The sequence below is a fragment of the Oncorhynchus kisutch genome, linkage group LG12 (genome assembly GCF_002021735.2).
Source record: "Oncorhynchus kisutch isolate 150728-3 linkage group LG12, Okis_V2, whole genome shotgun sequence".
Classification (NCBI taxonomy): Eukaryota; Metazoa; Chordata; class Actinopteri; order Salmoniformes; family Salmonidae; genus Oncorhynchus; species Oncorhynchus kisutch.
This window is the reverse complement of record NC_034185.2, coordinates 5584760-5601284: the sequence shown is the minus strand read 5'-3', so window position 1 is coordinate 5601284 and position 16525 is coordinate 5584760. Positions and strand designations below refer to the sequence as shown.

Here is a 16525-nt window from a genome sequence, read left to right as displayed (position 1 = left end):
ACCTGGTTAAATAAAGGTGTTCTCAACTAGCCTACCTGGTTAAATAAAGGTGTTCTCAACTTGCCTACCTGGTTAAATAAAGGTGTTCTCAACCAGCCTACCTGGTTAAATAAAGGTGTTCTCAACTAGCCTACCTGGTTAAATAAAGGTGTTCTCAACTAGCCTACCTGGTGAAATAAAGGTGTTCTCAACTTGCCTACCTGGTTAAATAAAGGTGTTCTCAACTTGCCTACCTGGTTAAATAAAGGTGTTCTCAACTTGCCTACCTGGTTAAATAAAGGTGTTCTCAACTTGCCTACCTGGTTAAATAAAGGTGTTCTCAACTTGCCTACCTGGTTAAATAAAGGTGTTCTCAACTTGCCTACCTGGTGAAATAAAGGTGTTCTCAACTTGCCTACCTGGTGAAATAAAGGTGTTCTCAACTTGCCTACCTGGTTAAATAAAGGTGTTCTCAACTAGCCTACCTGGTGAAATAAAGGTGTTCTCAACTAGCCTACCTGGTTAAATAAAGGTGTTCTCAACTAGCCTACCTGGTTAAATAAAGGTGTTCTCAACTAGCCTACCTGGTGAAATAAAGGTGTTCTCAACTTGCCTACCTGGTTCAATAAAGGTGTTCTCAACTAGCCTACCTGGTGAAATAAAGGTGTTCTCAACTAGCCTACCTGGTTAAATAAAGGTGTTCTCAACTAGCCTACCTGGTGAAATAAAGGTGTTCTCAACTAGCCTACCTGGTTAAATAAAGGTGTTCTCAACTAGCCTACCTGGTGAAATAAAGGTGTTCTCAACTTGCCTACCTGGTTAAATAAAGGTGTTCTCAACTTGCCTACCTGGTTAAATAAAGGTGTTCTCAACTTGCCTACCTGGTTAAATAAAGGTGTTCTCAACTTGCCTACCTGGTTAAATAAAGGTGTTCTCAACTTGCCTACCTGGTTAAATAAAGGTGTTCTCAACTTGCCTACCTGGTTAAATAAAGGTGTTCTCAACTTGCCTACCTGGTGAAATAAAGGTGTTCTCAACTTGCCTACCTGGTGAAATATAGGTGTTCTCAAATTGCCTACCTGGTTAAATAAAGGTGTTCTCAACTAGCCTACCTGGTGAAATAAAGGTGTTCTCAACTAGCCTACCTGGTTAAATAAAGGTGTTCTCAACTAGCCTACCTGGTTAAATAAAGGTGTTCTCAACTAGCCTACCTGGTTAAATAAAGGTGTTCTCAACTTGCCTACCTGGTTAAATAAAGGTGTTCTCAACCAGCCTACCTGGTTAAATAAAGGTGTTCTCAACCAGCCTACCTGGTTAAATAAAGGTGTTCTCAACTAGCCTACCTGGTTAAATAAAGGTGTTCTCAACTGGCCTACCTGGTTAAATAAAGGTGTTCTCAACTAGCCTACCTGGTTAAATAAAGGTGTTCTCAACTAGCCTACCTGGTTAAATAAAGGTGTTCTCAACTAGCCTACCTGGTTAAATAAAGGTGTTCTCAACTAGCCTACCTGGTTAAATAAAGGTGTTCTCAACTAGCCTACCTGGTTAAATAAAGGTAAATAAAACGTGGATACCCCTTCAAATGAGTGGACTTGGCTATTTCAGCCACACCCTCTGCTGACGGGTGTATAAAATCGAGCACACAGCCATGCAATCTCCATAGACAAACATTGGCAGTAGAATGACCTTACTGAAGACCTCAGTGACTTCCAACATGGCACAATCATAGGATGCCACCTTTCCAACAAGTCAGTTTGTTAAATTTCTGCCCTGCTAGAGCTGCCCCCGGTCAACTGTAAGTGCTGTTATTGTGAAGTGGAAACATCTAGGAGCAACTACACTTAAAATAAGGGCTGTGTTTCGTGTAGGCTCACCCTGGCATGGAGCAACAACGGCTCAGCTGCGAAGTGGTGGGCCACACAAGCTCCCGGAAACGCACGTAACACGAAACACAGCCCTTATTTTAAGTGTAGTTGTTCCTAGATGTGGGCTGTGTTTCGTGTAGGCTCACCCTGGCGTGACATATTGATAACTGTGTAAATCTCTCTAGGACAAGGTGACTTTTATCAATACACGAAACACAGCCCTTATTTTAAGAGTTTCTAAAAAAAAAATGCCCCTGTGGAAAAAATGAATTGTGGGGGAAAAAAATGATTGGAACCATTTCCTTGTTTGACCACTAGGTTTTATGGGTATTATGACACCTCCACTATGGGGCTGTATTGTGTCAAGGCTTAAAAGCCTTATTTAACCCTGTCATCTACACTGAATGAAGTCGATGTAACACGTGACATCAACAAGGGATCATAGCTTTCACCTGGATTCACCTGGTCAGTTATGGAAAGAGCAGGTGTTCTTATTGTTTTGTACAGTCAGTGTAATTTGGCAGTTAGGTTTTCATTTTGGTTCAGGTTTACGTAAGGCCTCCTGATTAGATAGGCCTAGGAACATGCACAGAATGTGAATGTCAAGAGAGAATCTCCTCTTTTACAGCTCCCTCTACTGCTCACATATGAGGCTAACTGAATGAGAAAATGCCCACGCTCACACAAGTACCCTTCACTTACACACAAACACAATTGAATGGCATATAGCCTACCTCATAGACATCATTTTTTAGCAGAGGAAATAAAATCTCCAATCCAACAGGGAGATGTTTGCCACTGGAATGGGCTTCAGCAACATGATTTAAGATGGAAGTCTTGTCACTCTATTGAATAATTTCTCAGGTCAGCAAGATTTCGTGCACAGCATGACAGTCTTCTGGCACAAATACCATGTTGCTCTATGTACACATGAATACAATATATTAGGCAGAAATATGCCTTCCTTTTATTTATGAAAAAAAAGTCCTGTTATCTTTCTTATGCTGTCTGTAGGCTACATGGCAAGCCAAGTGGCAATTCTGAGGCAATTTTAGAACTGAATAGGCTATTATATTCTAGCATCAAGACTAGAATGGGCATGGGTAGGAGCGAGCAGCAGGCTGTTTGCATAGACAAGATGATAAGCGATAATAAACGTGCACAGCATGACAACTGGCAATGTAATATTCATTTGAAAGAGCACACTATTACGATGGAATTCCTGGAGCGAATGACTGTTTGTTTCTCGACAACAACGGTTCTCTCGGGTTCCACTCGCTCTGCCTCTGCATTGCCTTGTCTTGTCTTTTTTTCCCGGGAAAATCTTCCAGCTCGAAACCCAACACCTCTCCATCGCGTCTCCATGGAAACAAAACATCTGAACTCTCCAAATATGGACATGGAAGTGCAACGCAATCGCGTCCATTGCAAACACGTCGTGACGTAAAAAATACTGCAACTGGCACACTTGTCATGCCTAGATGGGGGATACAGTTTTTTTTGTCAAATTAACGTCGAAAGGTGATTTGTTTTTGCGTTTTAGCTAACCCTAAACCTAACCTAATTCTCCTAATTTGCTATGTTAATTATGCTAACCGGCTGCCAAAAGAAAATGTTGACTAAAGCAGTATCCCTTCTAGCCGAACCCGGCACGCTTTGTGCTGTGTGCATTTCTGCTTTTGCCTTGACGGTGAGAATATTGGCAAGAGATTAACGATCATAAATACTTAACGTGATCTCGTTGTTTCGCCATCATTAAAAAGCCCTCGTTAAAAAGTCTGTCCTTGATTACATTAATTTATAAAGTTCAAGACTAGAACAATTTATGGAAAGAGTATTTGACATAGCTGTAGGCTTTTCAAATGCCTATCATGGTCTATTTTGGTTCAAATATCATTATTCACGACCTAAACGATAGCCTATACATACGAATGCAATGTATTCCATTAAAATAGTCAACAAAAAGATATGTCAATGGTATATTTAAGCAATAATACCTGAGAACCCGGGAATTATATGTTGACAACTCCCGACAAGGGCTGTTCTGAGGCCCGAGGCGAACGGAAGGGCTGGGATGCATCCCTTGGATGGAGTTGTCACGATTATTCCCTTGTTCGAGGTTGTCATCATATTGATTAAAAAAATATGTATTATTTTCACGAGTTAATTATTATTTTGTATTCTGAAGTTGCTACCCAAACGGTCTGGTCTTAGTTATTTCATTTTTATACAAGGGGTGGGTCTAATCCTGAATGCTGATTGGTTAACCCCGCATTCTAGCCCTTTCTATTACACAAATGACCACCGGCTAAATCTATGAAGTTAAAATGCCTATTTACTCTGTTCCATCTGACTGCACAATCCACTGTCTCATCAACCCAGGCAGGGAAATTATAACCTTGATCTCCACTATAAAAAGCATCTAGACATTATCTACCATTTCTTTTAGACTAACATTTAGTTTTCAACAGTGGAGATTTGTATAAACCTTGCAGTCTGTCTCTCTGACATTTGCAACATTGTTTCAATATTCAAATTCGATCTCAAACTGTCCCATAGTGATGAACATTTCGGGATTAGGTAGGCAGGCTACTTTGCTGTTACTCTGGTTGCACTTTTTGACATGACTGTAAATTATTCGTAGTTGGCTAAACAAGGGACAAGAACGTTGCCAGCCAGATACAGAACACAAAGACTGAACGACCAGCGGGCTTGGGCCGCAACCTTAGATTTGTGCCGGGACTATATCTTGTGGAAGGATGAATTAGTATGAATAAATTAATCAAAATAACGTTTTTAATTCAAATGTGTCAATCATTATTTGAATGTGTTGGTAACCCGTTGTATAAAAGTGATAATGCCCTCAAAGCCGTTGTTTTGAGGATATAGTGGCATGATTTGCCGGACCTCGGGCCTAACAACAGCCGTGCAAATATATCCTCCAAACATCGGCTTCTCGGGCATTATCACTTAAATAGTTTGACCCAGTCGTTAATTCTAATCGTTCTATTCATTCAACGTTGCTATGCTAAACAAATCATTGGCATGTAGCTAGCTCCAAAAAATGAGGGGGGGTCAACAACGGTTCTTCTAAGCATCTTAAAATTCCTTGAAGAACCTTATGGTTGTTGCTACTGAGAATTAAAAAAATGCCTACCAAAGGTTCTTCCAATAACACCATAGGAGGTGTAGTTCATCGAGGAACCTCTTTAGTTCTTTGGGGGGGTTCTTGCAGGAAACCTAACTGCCCAACTGAATTTGAGACAACAGCAGCAGGTGCAGGCACTTAACTGAAAAATGTAAAGATCTCCTCAATTTAAGGTAAGGTTTACCCCTTTATGATCGTACTTGCTTTATGATGATATCATCTATCTTATCATATGTAAATAGTTGTGTTATTGGATACTTTGACTTTTTTTTTCTAAAACAAACGGAAAAAATTCACAGGAAATGAGCATATTTGTGGGGCGGCAGGGTAGCCTAGTGGTTAGAGTGGAGGGGCGGCAGGTAGCCTAGTGGTTAGAGTGTATGGGCAGCAGGGTAGCCTAGTGGTTAGAGTGGAGGGGCGGCAGGGTAGCCTAGTGGTTAGAGTGGAGGGGCGGCAGGGTAGCCTAGTGGTTAGAGTGGAGGGGCAGCAGGGTAGCCTAGTGGTTAGAGTGGAGGGGCGGCAGGGTAGCCTAGTGGTTAGAGTGTATGGGCAGCAGGGTAGCCTAGTGGTTAGAGTGGAGGGGCGGCATGGTAGCCTAGTGGTTAGAGTGGAGGGGTGGCAGGGTAGCCTAGTGGTTAGAGTGGAGGGGTGGCAGGGTAGCCTAGTGGTTAGAGTGTATGGGCAGCAGGGTAGCCTAGTGGTTAGAGTGGAGGGGCGGCAGGGTAGCCTAGTGGTTAGAGTGGAGGGGCAGCAGGGTAGCCTAGTGGTTAGAGTGGAGTGGTGGCAGGGTAGCCTAGTGGTTAGAGTGGAGGGGCAGCAGGGTAGCCTAGTGGTTAGAGTGGAGGGGCGGCAGGTTAGCCTAGTGGTTAGAGTGGAGGGGCGGCAGGTAGCCTAGTGGTTAGAGTGTATGGGCGGCAGGGTAGCCTAGTGGTTAGAGTGGAGGGGCGGCAGGTAGCCTAGTGGTTAGAGTGTATGGGCGGCAGGGTAGCCTAGTGGTTAGAGTGGAGTGGCGGCAGGTAGCCTAGTGGTTAGAGTGTATGGGCAGCAGGGTAGCCTAGTGGTTAGAGTGGAGGGGCAGCAGGGTAGCCTAGTGGTTAGAGTGGAGGGGCGGCAGGGTAGCCTAGTGGTTAGAGTGGAGGGGCGGCAGGGTAGCCTAGTGGTTAGAGTGGAGGGGTGGCAGGGTAGCCTAGTGGTTAGAGTGTAGGGGCGGCAGGGTAGCCTAGTGGTTAGAGTGGAGGGGCGGCCGGGTAGCCTAGTGGTTAGAGTGGAGTGGCGGCAGGTAGCCTAGTGGTTAGAGTGTATGGGCAGCAGGGTAGCCTAGTGGTTAGAGTGGAGGGGCAGCAGGGTAGCCTAGTGGTTAGAGTGGAGGGGCGGCAGGGTAGCCTAGTGGTTATAGTGTATGGGCAGCAGGGTAGCCTAGTGGTTAGAGTGGAGGGGCGGCATGGTAGCCTAGTGGTTAGAGTGGAGGGGCGGCAGGGTAGCCTAGTGGTTAGAGTGGAGGGGTGGCAGGGTAGCCTAGTGGTTAGAGTGTATGGGCAGCAGGGTAGCCTAGTGGTTAGAGTGGAGGGGCGGCAGGGTAGCCTAGTGGTTAGAGTGGAGGGGCAGCAGGTAGCCTAGTGGTTAGAGTGGAGGGGCGGCAGGTAGCCTAGTGGTTAGAGTGGAGGGGCGGCAGGTAGCCTAGTGGTTAGAGTGGAGGGGCAGCAGGGTAGCCTTGTGGTTAGAGTGGAGGGGCGGCAGGTAGCCTAGTGGTTAGAGTGGAGGGGCAGCAGGGTAGCCTAGTGGTTAAAGTGGAGGGGCGGCAGGTAGCCTAGTGGTTAGAGCTTTGGACTAGTAACTGAAAGGTTGCAAGATCTCGAATCACCGAGCTGACAAGGTACACATCTGTCATTCTCCCCCTGATCAAGGCAGTTAACCCACTGTTCCTAGGCCGTCATTGTAAATAAGAATTAGTTCTTAATAACTGACTTGCCTAGTTAAATAAAGGGAAAGTAAAAAATTGATATAAAAATAAATATTCATTTATTCAAGGCTATATAGCTGCATTGGGCGCAGATGACAGGACTGCTTACTTACACAAGGTATGTGTACCAGAGGGCTCTACACTGAGGACAAGGTATGTGTACCAGAGGGCTCTACACTGAGGACAAGGTATGTGTACCAGAGGGTTCTACACTGAGGACAAGGTATGTGTACCAGAGGGCTCTCCACTGAGGACAAGGTATGTGTACCAGAGGGCTCTACACTGAGGACAAGGTATGTGTACCAGAGGGCTCTACACTGAGGACAAGGTATGTGTACCAGAGGGCTCTACACTGAGGACAAGGTATGTGTACCAGAGGGCTCTACACTGAGGACAAGGTATGTGTACCAGAGGGCTCTACACTGAGGACAAGGTATGTGTACCAGAGGGCTCTACACTGAGGACAAGGTATGTGTACCAGAGGGCTCTACACTGAGGACAAGGTATGTGTACCAGAGGGCTCTACACTGAGGACAAGGTATGTGTACCAGAGGGCTCTACACTGAGGACAAGGTATGTGTACCAGAGGGTTCTACACTGAGGACAAGGTATGTGTAACAGAGGGCTCTACACTGAGGACAAGGTATGTGTACCAGAGGGCTCTACACTGAGGACAAGGTATGTGTACCAGAGGGCTCTACACTGAGGACAAGGTATGTGTACCAGAGGGCTCTACACTGAGGACAAGGTATGTGTACCAGAGGGCTCTCCACAGAGGACAAGGTATGTGTACCAGAGGGCTCTCCACTGAGGACAAGGTATGTGTACCAGAGGGCTCTACACTGAGGACAAGGTATGTGTACCAGAGGGCTCTACACTGAGGACAAGGTATGTGTACCAGAGGGCTCTACACTGAGGACAAGGTATGTGTACCAGAGGGCTCTACACTGAGGACAAGGTATGTGTACCGGAGGGCTCTACACTGAGGACAAGGTATGTGTACCAGAGGGCTTTACACTGAGGACAAGGTATGTGTACCAGAGTGCTCTACCCTGAGGACAAGGTATGTGTACCAGAGGACTTTACCCTGAGGACAAGGTATGTGTACCAGAGGACTTTACCCTGAGGACAAGGTATGTGTACCGGATGGCTCTACACTGAGGACAAGGTATGTGTACCAGAGGACTTTACCCTGAGGACAAGGTATGTGTACCAGATGGCTCATACTCTGAGGACAAGGTATGTGTACCAGAGGACTTTACCCTGAGGACAAGGTATGTGTACCGGATGGCTCTACACTGAGGACAAGGTATGTGTACCAGAGGACTTTACCCTGAGGACAAGGTATGTATACCGGATGGCTCTACACTGAGGACAAGGTATGTGTACCAGAGGACTTTACCCTGAGGACAAGGTATGTGTACCGGATGGCTCTACACTGAGGACAAGGTATGTGTACCAGAGGACTTTACCCTGAGGACAAGGTATGTGTACCGGATGGCTCTACACTGAGGACAAGGTATGTGTATGAAAACCGGTATCAAAAGTGAACAGTTTTGTAATTCACATAATTTTTACCACAAAAAAAAAAAAAGATATGAATACTGTTATGTGCATCTTTTGATAATAATCTAAAGAATTATATATGTTTTGGTATTCACAGACTTCACCCTCCCTACACCTCTGATGAATATAACAGGACACCTGTTCAATCACCATGCACTGAAAAATCATGTTGCGGATGGATACGGAGAACACCAACACATTAACATCAACACGCCAGAGGATAGGCCTATTGGACTTGGGGCTGGGAGTTTATCTCATATTTAGATTTTTTTTCAAATGATGCCTAGCCGCTAAAATCATAATAAACACTGACAACTAAAATATTGTTGTTATTGTTATGCTGATTATTAAAAAGGAAACACAAAAGTTTATTTGTGGAAGACATTAATGAGGGTCCTTTGAAGAACTTATAGGGGTTCCCCCACAGTTTAAATTTGAAGAACCCCTAAAGCATCCACCGGGAACTTTTTCTTTTTAGGGCTATAACAGAGATTCAATGACGAGAAACAACTTCATTAAATTATAATTTCATGAATATCCAAAGGCGTACAAAGACCGACTATTTATGGTTGGCCAGTCCCGAGTTAACCAGTTGGTGTCAAGCTAGTTGGTGACGTTCTCAGCGAAGACCTGTCCATGGTTAGTGAAAGCCTAAGCTTGTCTCTTTTGTTGTTGTTGTTAACGTTTTACAGTTTCTATGTTGAAATTATTTGTTTCACGTTAATTATTGGGCTAGCTAGCCTACTGACACGGGAGAGATCGCGTTTGTAAAATGATACATCGTTGCACATGTCGTAGAGGCAGCTCCCTCAAAGCAAACAATCCGTATACAGGGTCCAAACAACCTGTTTTATAATTTTATTTGTCTGTGTTACCAACAATTAGTCAAAACTTTTTAAGGTAAAAAAATAAACTATGTCATAAAATACATCTTGATAAAATACAAGGTGCTGTGTTTTCATGGAAAACCAGAAAGAAATGTCACTTTACAGTAAAATGATGTCCACATTACTCAAACTGTAATTTCACCTGTTAATAAGACACAATCTGATATCAGTATCCTCACAAACCACAGTCTAGTTTCACATTTATATTTAAGGATGGAAAAACAAAGATATAGCACCCCTTTTTAATCAAATGGTATGATTTTGCATGCATTTAATTTTGATACAAGGACAACAAATAGATATATTTTTCAAGAGCGTGAACAGCCCTCACAGGTGCACCAATATATATACATCTTCCATATATATATATCTATATATATCTATATCTATCTATCTATATCTATATATATATATATCTATATCTATCTATATCTATCTATCTATATCTATATCTATCTATAAATCTATATCTATATCTATCTATATATATATATATCTATATCTATCTATATCTATCTATATCTATCTATATCTATATCTATATCTATCTATAAATCTATATCTATATATCTATCTATATATATATCTATCTATATATATATCTATATCTATCTATATCTATATCTATATCTATATCTATCTATATATATATATCTATATCTATCTATATATCTATATCTATCTATATATCTATATCTATCTATCTATATCTATCTATCTATATCTATTTCTATATCTATCTATATATATATCTATCTATCTATATCTATATATATATCTATCTATATCTATATCTATCTATATCTATCTATATCTATCTATATCTATCTATATCTATATCTATCTATATCTATCTATATCTATATCTATCTATATCTATCTATATCTATCTATATCTATCTATATCTATATCTATCTATATATATATGGAAGATGTTGATACTGTTATAGTCACAGTAACCATTTAATTTGGTGCTAAAGGTTAAATGTTAACAAAACATCATACCAAGCACAACAAAACATCAGGGGGGGTGGGGGTGGGTGGGTGGGGGGGGGGGGGGGGGGGGGGTAGATGAATAGACCATAGCTTATTGGTTCAATATCAACCTCAAGGGCCGTGTTTCTCAGACGCAGATTAAGCCTAGTCCTGGACTAAAGAGGCACTTTCAAAGGAGAATCATCATTGGACACTGCTTTTTTAATCGAAGACTAAGGATCAATCTGTGAGTGGGGGAAACTAGCCCTATATGTATATGTCCCACCAGTCCCATAACAGTGTCACAAGGTCAACAGTGTGGGAGAGTTCAGATTACGGTTCATCAAATCAGATCTACCACCAACACCTCATTTGAGGGTCTCAGAGCTGGAGTTGCAACTCCTGTCCCCGCCAAAGAGTCTATCTCTGTGTAATTCAAACTAAACACAGAGCGGTAACTGCTACAGGTAGGACTGTCACTGGAAGTCATCATCGTGGGGGTGCAGAGGGGCTCCAGATTGTTGGCCACCGACTTGTACAGGGTCTCCCAGTCTGAGAGGCAGAAGGGGCCTCCGAGGAGGTCGATGTCGGGAACAGACGGGGCAGTCTCAGGGGCCACAGCCATGTTGAGTTCCAGGCTAGGGACCAGGTTGTCTAAGTCATCCTGGTCGAAGTTTAGGTCGTCCATGGGTTCTTCCTCAGCGCTGGAGCACAGCAGGATGTTGGAGTTACCCAAGATGGCTGACGCAGAGATGGAGATGTTCGAGGGAACCACAACAGTTTCCATGTCCTGAAGTGAAGGAGTGTCGGATACAGTCACTAGTGTTGCATTTCCCTCTGGGAGTTGGAGTTTGTCTTCATTCTCCAAGATGGAGAGCAGCTGGGGGGAATCCGGAGGGTCCTGGAGCATGCGGTCGATGTCATCGGCGATGTCTTCGTCGATGTCTTCCTCCACGTTGTTGTCTTCAGCGGCGGCTAGTTTGCAGGCTGGCTGGTGGGCGGATAGGATCTGTTCCAGACTCTCTTTCTCTTTCAGGAGGTGGGCTATCTCTGTCTGCAAGGCCTCTTTGTCCTCTTCGAGCTGATCAGTTTCCTATAAGGAGAGAACCACACATTAATCAATTACCATGTTTATGAAATGCCAATAAAAAAAGACGATACATGGTCAAGTAAGAAGTATAGAGAGCATCAATCACTTTAGGTTAAAAAAAAAATGTTTTTTTTTTAAAAAACCATTGCAAATTCATTCTGCTAAGCATCTCCGCATGACAGTTTGACATGGGAACAAGGTGTATTTACGGCTTGCAGGGTGTCTGTGAGCTCCCTCCGTCTGTTGCGACACTTGGCCGCTGCGACTTTATTCCTCTCTCTCCTGATCTTCCTCCTCTCATCCTCTTCTGATGTCGCCTGGATCAGTCACAACAAAAGAGAACACTATAAATGCATAAGGAATCTTGCCAATGCATCACTTGGACCCTTAAGGCTAATTCAATATTTGGCAAAAGGTAGCCTTAAAATAGCCTATGCATTTTTTTGTGATGCGGTGTCTGAAAATATCCCATGGTGGCTGACTGTAGACTTTCCTTGGCTAGGCTACACATTGAGTGAGTAACAAGCTCGATACTAGACCTCTAGAACACTGTGTTTATGCTGCACCATTGGCACAGTCTATCCAGTCACGTGCACACACAGCACATTCGACCATTCAGGACTGCATAGTAAAAATTATATCGAAATTGTCCATGATATAAAACACAGCTTACCTGTTTTTTCCCTCTCGTGCTGGTGGATTGTTCCGTGTTCCCTCCCGCTCTTGAAGATGACTGGGTTGCGCCATGAGCTCTTGTAGGCTTTGCGCTGCTGGAAGGGGAGGAGGGGGAGGCAGATGCTGAGATGACGGTGGTCGGTTGGACCATCCACTGCAGATCCGAGAAGGCTGAGATCGCAGTCACTGTAGGAACAAAGGCAGACTGCCGTGGACAGTCTGTTTCACCGCAGACATTCTGTAAAAACAACATAAGGAATGTTGAATTGATTAAATCTTAATAGACTCCGATGACATGCGTGGTTGACCTTTCCAAAAAGGGCGTGATGTGCATCAATGATTTGGTTATAGCACAATTGATGTTGTATCTATAGCTAAGTATGTACTCATTTACAACATCAATAATTAGGGTTTGATGTCACGCTATTTTTATTTTATGATTCAAGGGGAAACCCATTGAGGCCAGGGTCTCATTCACAAGAGTGCCCTGATCACAGTAACACAACCGCAAAAAAACGACAGTCCATCTCATGTTGCCAATAAAAGCTAAACCAATCATTATCATCACAAATCATCGTCATCACCATCTTCATGATGATCACCATCCTCATCATCTATTGGCATGACGGCATCAGTCAAGTCTTCAATGATCATTTGGTAAACATGGACCGCCTATAGCGCTCCAGGAATGTCAGGAATTTGAAGGTGATCAGCCAACAGTCTGACGACGGTGGCATGTAGGCAGGCCTATATGGTACCTTCTCAATAAGGGCTTTTTCATAAACATCTGGATAGGCTGTGTGTCGCAGTAACGGAGCTGACATTGGAGCCTACATATTTTCTATCACGATCGGTTCACAGTCTAGTAGGCAAATAGGCTGCAGATTCAGAATCACTCTAAATTAATATGCAATAAAAAAATATATATATAAATGATTGATTTTTGCCACAAACTTAATGCAACACAGACACAATTAACATTTCCAAATAATTCTCCAACGCAATTCCATGCGGCTTTTTTCTTTTTTCTATTAAGAATCCATTCGTACCTGAGACGTGCTGCTGTCTACTGATGATGCGCTCGTGAGTGAGCTTGGAGACCGCTGACTGCATGCGGGTATGTCTCCGGTAGGCGATGCTAAACTGCTGCTGCTGCTGCCGGACGAGCTCGAGACATTGTAGTTTGGGCTCGAGTCTGGATACATGATGATGTGTATCAATAAAGCATAAAAACAAATCACTATTCCTCCTATATTATAGGCTATTATCGACCGCGCTGCTGTTCAATCACCTCTGTGCATCACTTTTTCTGGGTTCTTTCACGTGAATGGTAGTTGGTGCAGATAGTGGAGCGCGCCTCCTTTTATAGTGAGCTGGAATTTTATGAATGAAATCTGTGTGGAGAGAACGTACCATTCCACAAAGAGAAAAGGGTGTTGTTGGGTAGAATCAACAGGCTTGTTTTATCAATGGAGCAGCAATATTAACTATACATTTTAACTGAGAGTTGAGAGCAGTCTAACTGTTATCCAAATTAATTAGGCCCACTATTAAAATATGACCAAATGTTTACATATTAAGCACCCCTCTTCAAGAAATAGATACCTACTTTGTAACCACCACCAACGTATTAATGATCTACGTCACATCATATAGCAACCTACAGTATGCAGCATTTGCATTAGGCACGTTAAAGCCTACGTTCCTTTTGTAAAAAATAACAACATTGTTTCGTAATACACACATGGCCACGTTTTAGATCATACACTGAACACATATGTACCACGCTATATATAGCCTATATCTCTAGGCTGTTCCTATGGAAAACATGTCGAATGAAATCGTCTGCCAATCGTATCATTTCATATACACCTCCGACCTTAAATGTCCTCCAAAGCACAGCAATCTTGTGTAGGACACTATCCACACAGAATCTAGTCTTCTAATATTTAATACACCTGCTATTTGTTTTAATCATTTTAATAACACTTGTATTGTTGTCGATATCTGAATAGCAGGCGGGGTTTCTGCATCCACTCATAGCATAACCATACGTGTGTTACAGATAGACATCGGTCCATGTTTAAATAGAAAGGACATTGAAAATAGATTTCTTGAGGGTTTGCCAACTATACACACGCTACAGAGACGTCTCTCTGTAATTATTTGTGAGATTAAAGCTGTGATTATAATTATTACATATTGCCTAAACTTGACAAATACTGCTCAAGCAACAGACCTGTCGCTGCAGCCAGAGAACCAATCAGAGTGGAGACCGTTAGGACCATATATGGAGTTTCCGTTCACAGGCCGCCTTGAGTGTTGAGCTAAGTGGACCATTCAAACACTCCCTAGAGAAAAGCTGAAATAGACAATGAAATGAATCCGTGTCAGTCATTCATTCTATTAAAGTCCTAACCTTTTTTTTTAGAATAGGCTACATGCATATTATAATGATTCAATCTTATTCTTGCAACATTTTTCTCCAGGAGATGGAGTGTATCATCGAATACGTCTACATCCCATAATCAAATTGTAGCCTGTTCCTTATATAGCCTACACTCTGAGGAAAACAAGGTGCTATCTAGAGTCTAAAAGGGTTCTTTGGCTGTCCCCATAGGAGAACCCTTTGAAGAACCATTTTTGGTTCCAGGTACAGGTTTCTACATGGAACCAAAAAAAGGGTTCTTACCTGGAACCAAAAAGGGTTATCCCATGGGGACAGCAGAATAACTTTTGACCAAGGCCCATAGGGTAGTAGTGTACCACTTTGTAGGGAATAGGGTGCCATTTGGGACACTTTCCTTGCTCAGATGAATGGTCTTATTCTCAATAGCTTCTTTAGGAATATTACTGGCAGCATGTTTTGCTCCCGAGTGGCACAGTGGTTTAAGGCACTGGATCTCAGTGCAAGAGGCGTCACTACAGTTCCTTGTTTGAATCCAGGCTAAAGCACATTTGGTGCGGCAGGGTAGCCTAGTGCTTAGAGTGTTGGACTAGTTTGCAAGTTCAAATCCGCCTAGCTGACAAGGTACAAATCTGTCAATCTGCCCCTGAACAGGCAGTTAACCCACTATTCCTAGGCTGTCATTGAAAATAAGAATTTGTTCTTAACTGACTTGCCTAGTTAAATAAAGGTAAAAATAAACATCTGGATGTGATTGGGAGTCCCATAGGGCGGTGCACAATTGGCCCAGCGTTGTCCAAATGTTTTTAAAGTAGCATAGCCAGAATCTGACTGGATCAGTGGTTGCCAAACTGTGGCAATATACTCCAGATTTCGATATACTCTTGAATGTTGTAATAGTAGAATGCACAAGGTGCAATTTAGAAATTGGGTAGTGCATCATTCCTGGAAGGGAGGCCTGAATGAAAAAGGTCTAGATGTTCATTACAATCTCTCTCTAGACGGAACAAGGCTGCCATGATAAGGACCGTGTGGAACCGGCATGAGATATGGCTCAGAAAACATACCTCGATCCAGAGATGGGAGATGGCAGTGTACTCCTAATTATCCCATTATCCCGAATGACGAATTAAGAGAAATACTGCTTGTTTTGAATGATAGATCATTTGTACATTTCTTCATATCCTTTGCTAGTTATTGAGTTATCAGCCCAGTTATAGATCATTTGTACATTTCTTCATATCCTTTGCTAGTTAGTGAGTTATCAGCCCAGTTATAGATCATTTGTACAATTTGTTCATATCTTTTGCTAGTTAGTGAGTTATCAGCCCAGTTACAGATCATTTGTACATTTTGTTCATATCTTTTGCTAGTTAGTGAGTTATCAGCCCAATTACAGATCATTTGTACATTTTGTTCATATCTTTTGCTAGTTAGTGAGTTATCAGCCCAGTTACAGATCATTTGTACATTTTGTTCATATCTTTTGCTAGTTAGTGAGTTATCAGCCCAGTTACAGATCATTTGTACATTTTGTTCATATCTTTTGCTAGTTAGTGAGTTATCAGCCCAGTTACAGATCATTTGTACATTTTGTTCATATCTTTTGCTAGTTAGTGAGTTATCAGCCCAGTTACAGATCATTTGTACATTTTGTTTATATCTTTTGCTAGTTAGTGAGTTATCAGCCCAGTTACAGATCATTTGTACATTTTGTTCATATATTTTGCTAGTTAGTGAGTTATCAGCCCAGTTACAGATCATTTGTACATTTTGTTCATATCTTTTGCTAGTTAGTGAGTTATCAGCCCAGTTACAGATCATTTGTACATTTTGTTCATATCTTTTGCTAGTTAGTGAGTTATCAGCCCAGTTACAGATCATTTGTACATTTTGTTCATATCTTTTGCTAGTTAGTGAGTTATCAGCCCAGTTATAGATCATTTGTAGTCTGCAATGGGGGTGTGATTGC

General features: G+C 42.4%; 2 protein-coding genes and 1 long non-coding RNA gene across 8 annotated transcripts in view; 1 reads left to right on the top strand and 2 right to left on the bottom strand.

Annotated features, from left to right (window-relative positions):
• The window catches only part of LOC109879527 (jun dimerization protein 2-like), a 51616-nt gene extending 46509 nt beyond the window's left edge, over positions 1-5107 (bottom strand). For 3 of the 6 annotated variants that reach the window (XR_004211842.1, XR_004211843.1, XM_031836763.1), the window contains exon 1: positions 3842-3989. Coding sequence is in view for 2 of the 6 variants with exons in the window: in XM_031836763.1 (XP_031692623.1) it covers positions 3842-3974 (133 nt within the window). In the remaining 4 variants the exon portion in view is untranslated. Of the gene's footprint in view, positions 1-3841; positions 4043-5001 lie in introns of those variants that run through there. The other 3 variants (XM_031836764.1, XM_031836767.1, XM_031836766.1) reach the window with 3 other exon arrangements.
• Positions 5060-8852, top strand: LOC116376488 (uncharacterized). Its single transcript, XR_004211844.1, has 3 exons — positions 5060-5165; positions 7021-7070; positions 8616-8852. It is a non-coding gene; the product is annotated as an uncharacterized LOC116376488 (long non-coding RNA).
• Positions 8853-10470: 1618 nt separating this feature from the next.
• LOC109879526 (proto-oncogene c-Fos) lies at positions 10471-14572 on the bottom strand. The gene is made up of 5 exons (XM_020471694.2): positions 14386-14572; positions 13196-13341; positions 12145-12384; positions 11681-11788; positions 10471-11474 (listed from the first exon to the last, which is right to left on the bottom strand). The coding sequence occupies exons 1-5, from the start codon at positions 14432-14434 to the stop codon at positions 10725-10727; spliced, it is 1293 nt and encodes a 430-aa protein (XP_020327283.1). The 5' UTR covers positions 14435-14572; the 3' UTR covers positions 10471-10724.
• Positions 14573-16525: the final 1953 nt, after the last annotated feature.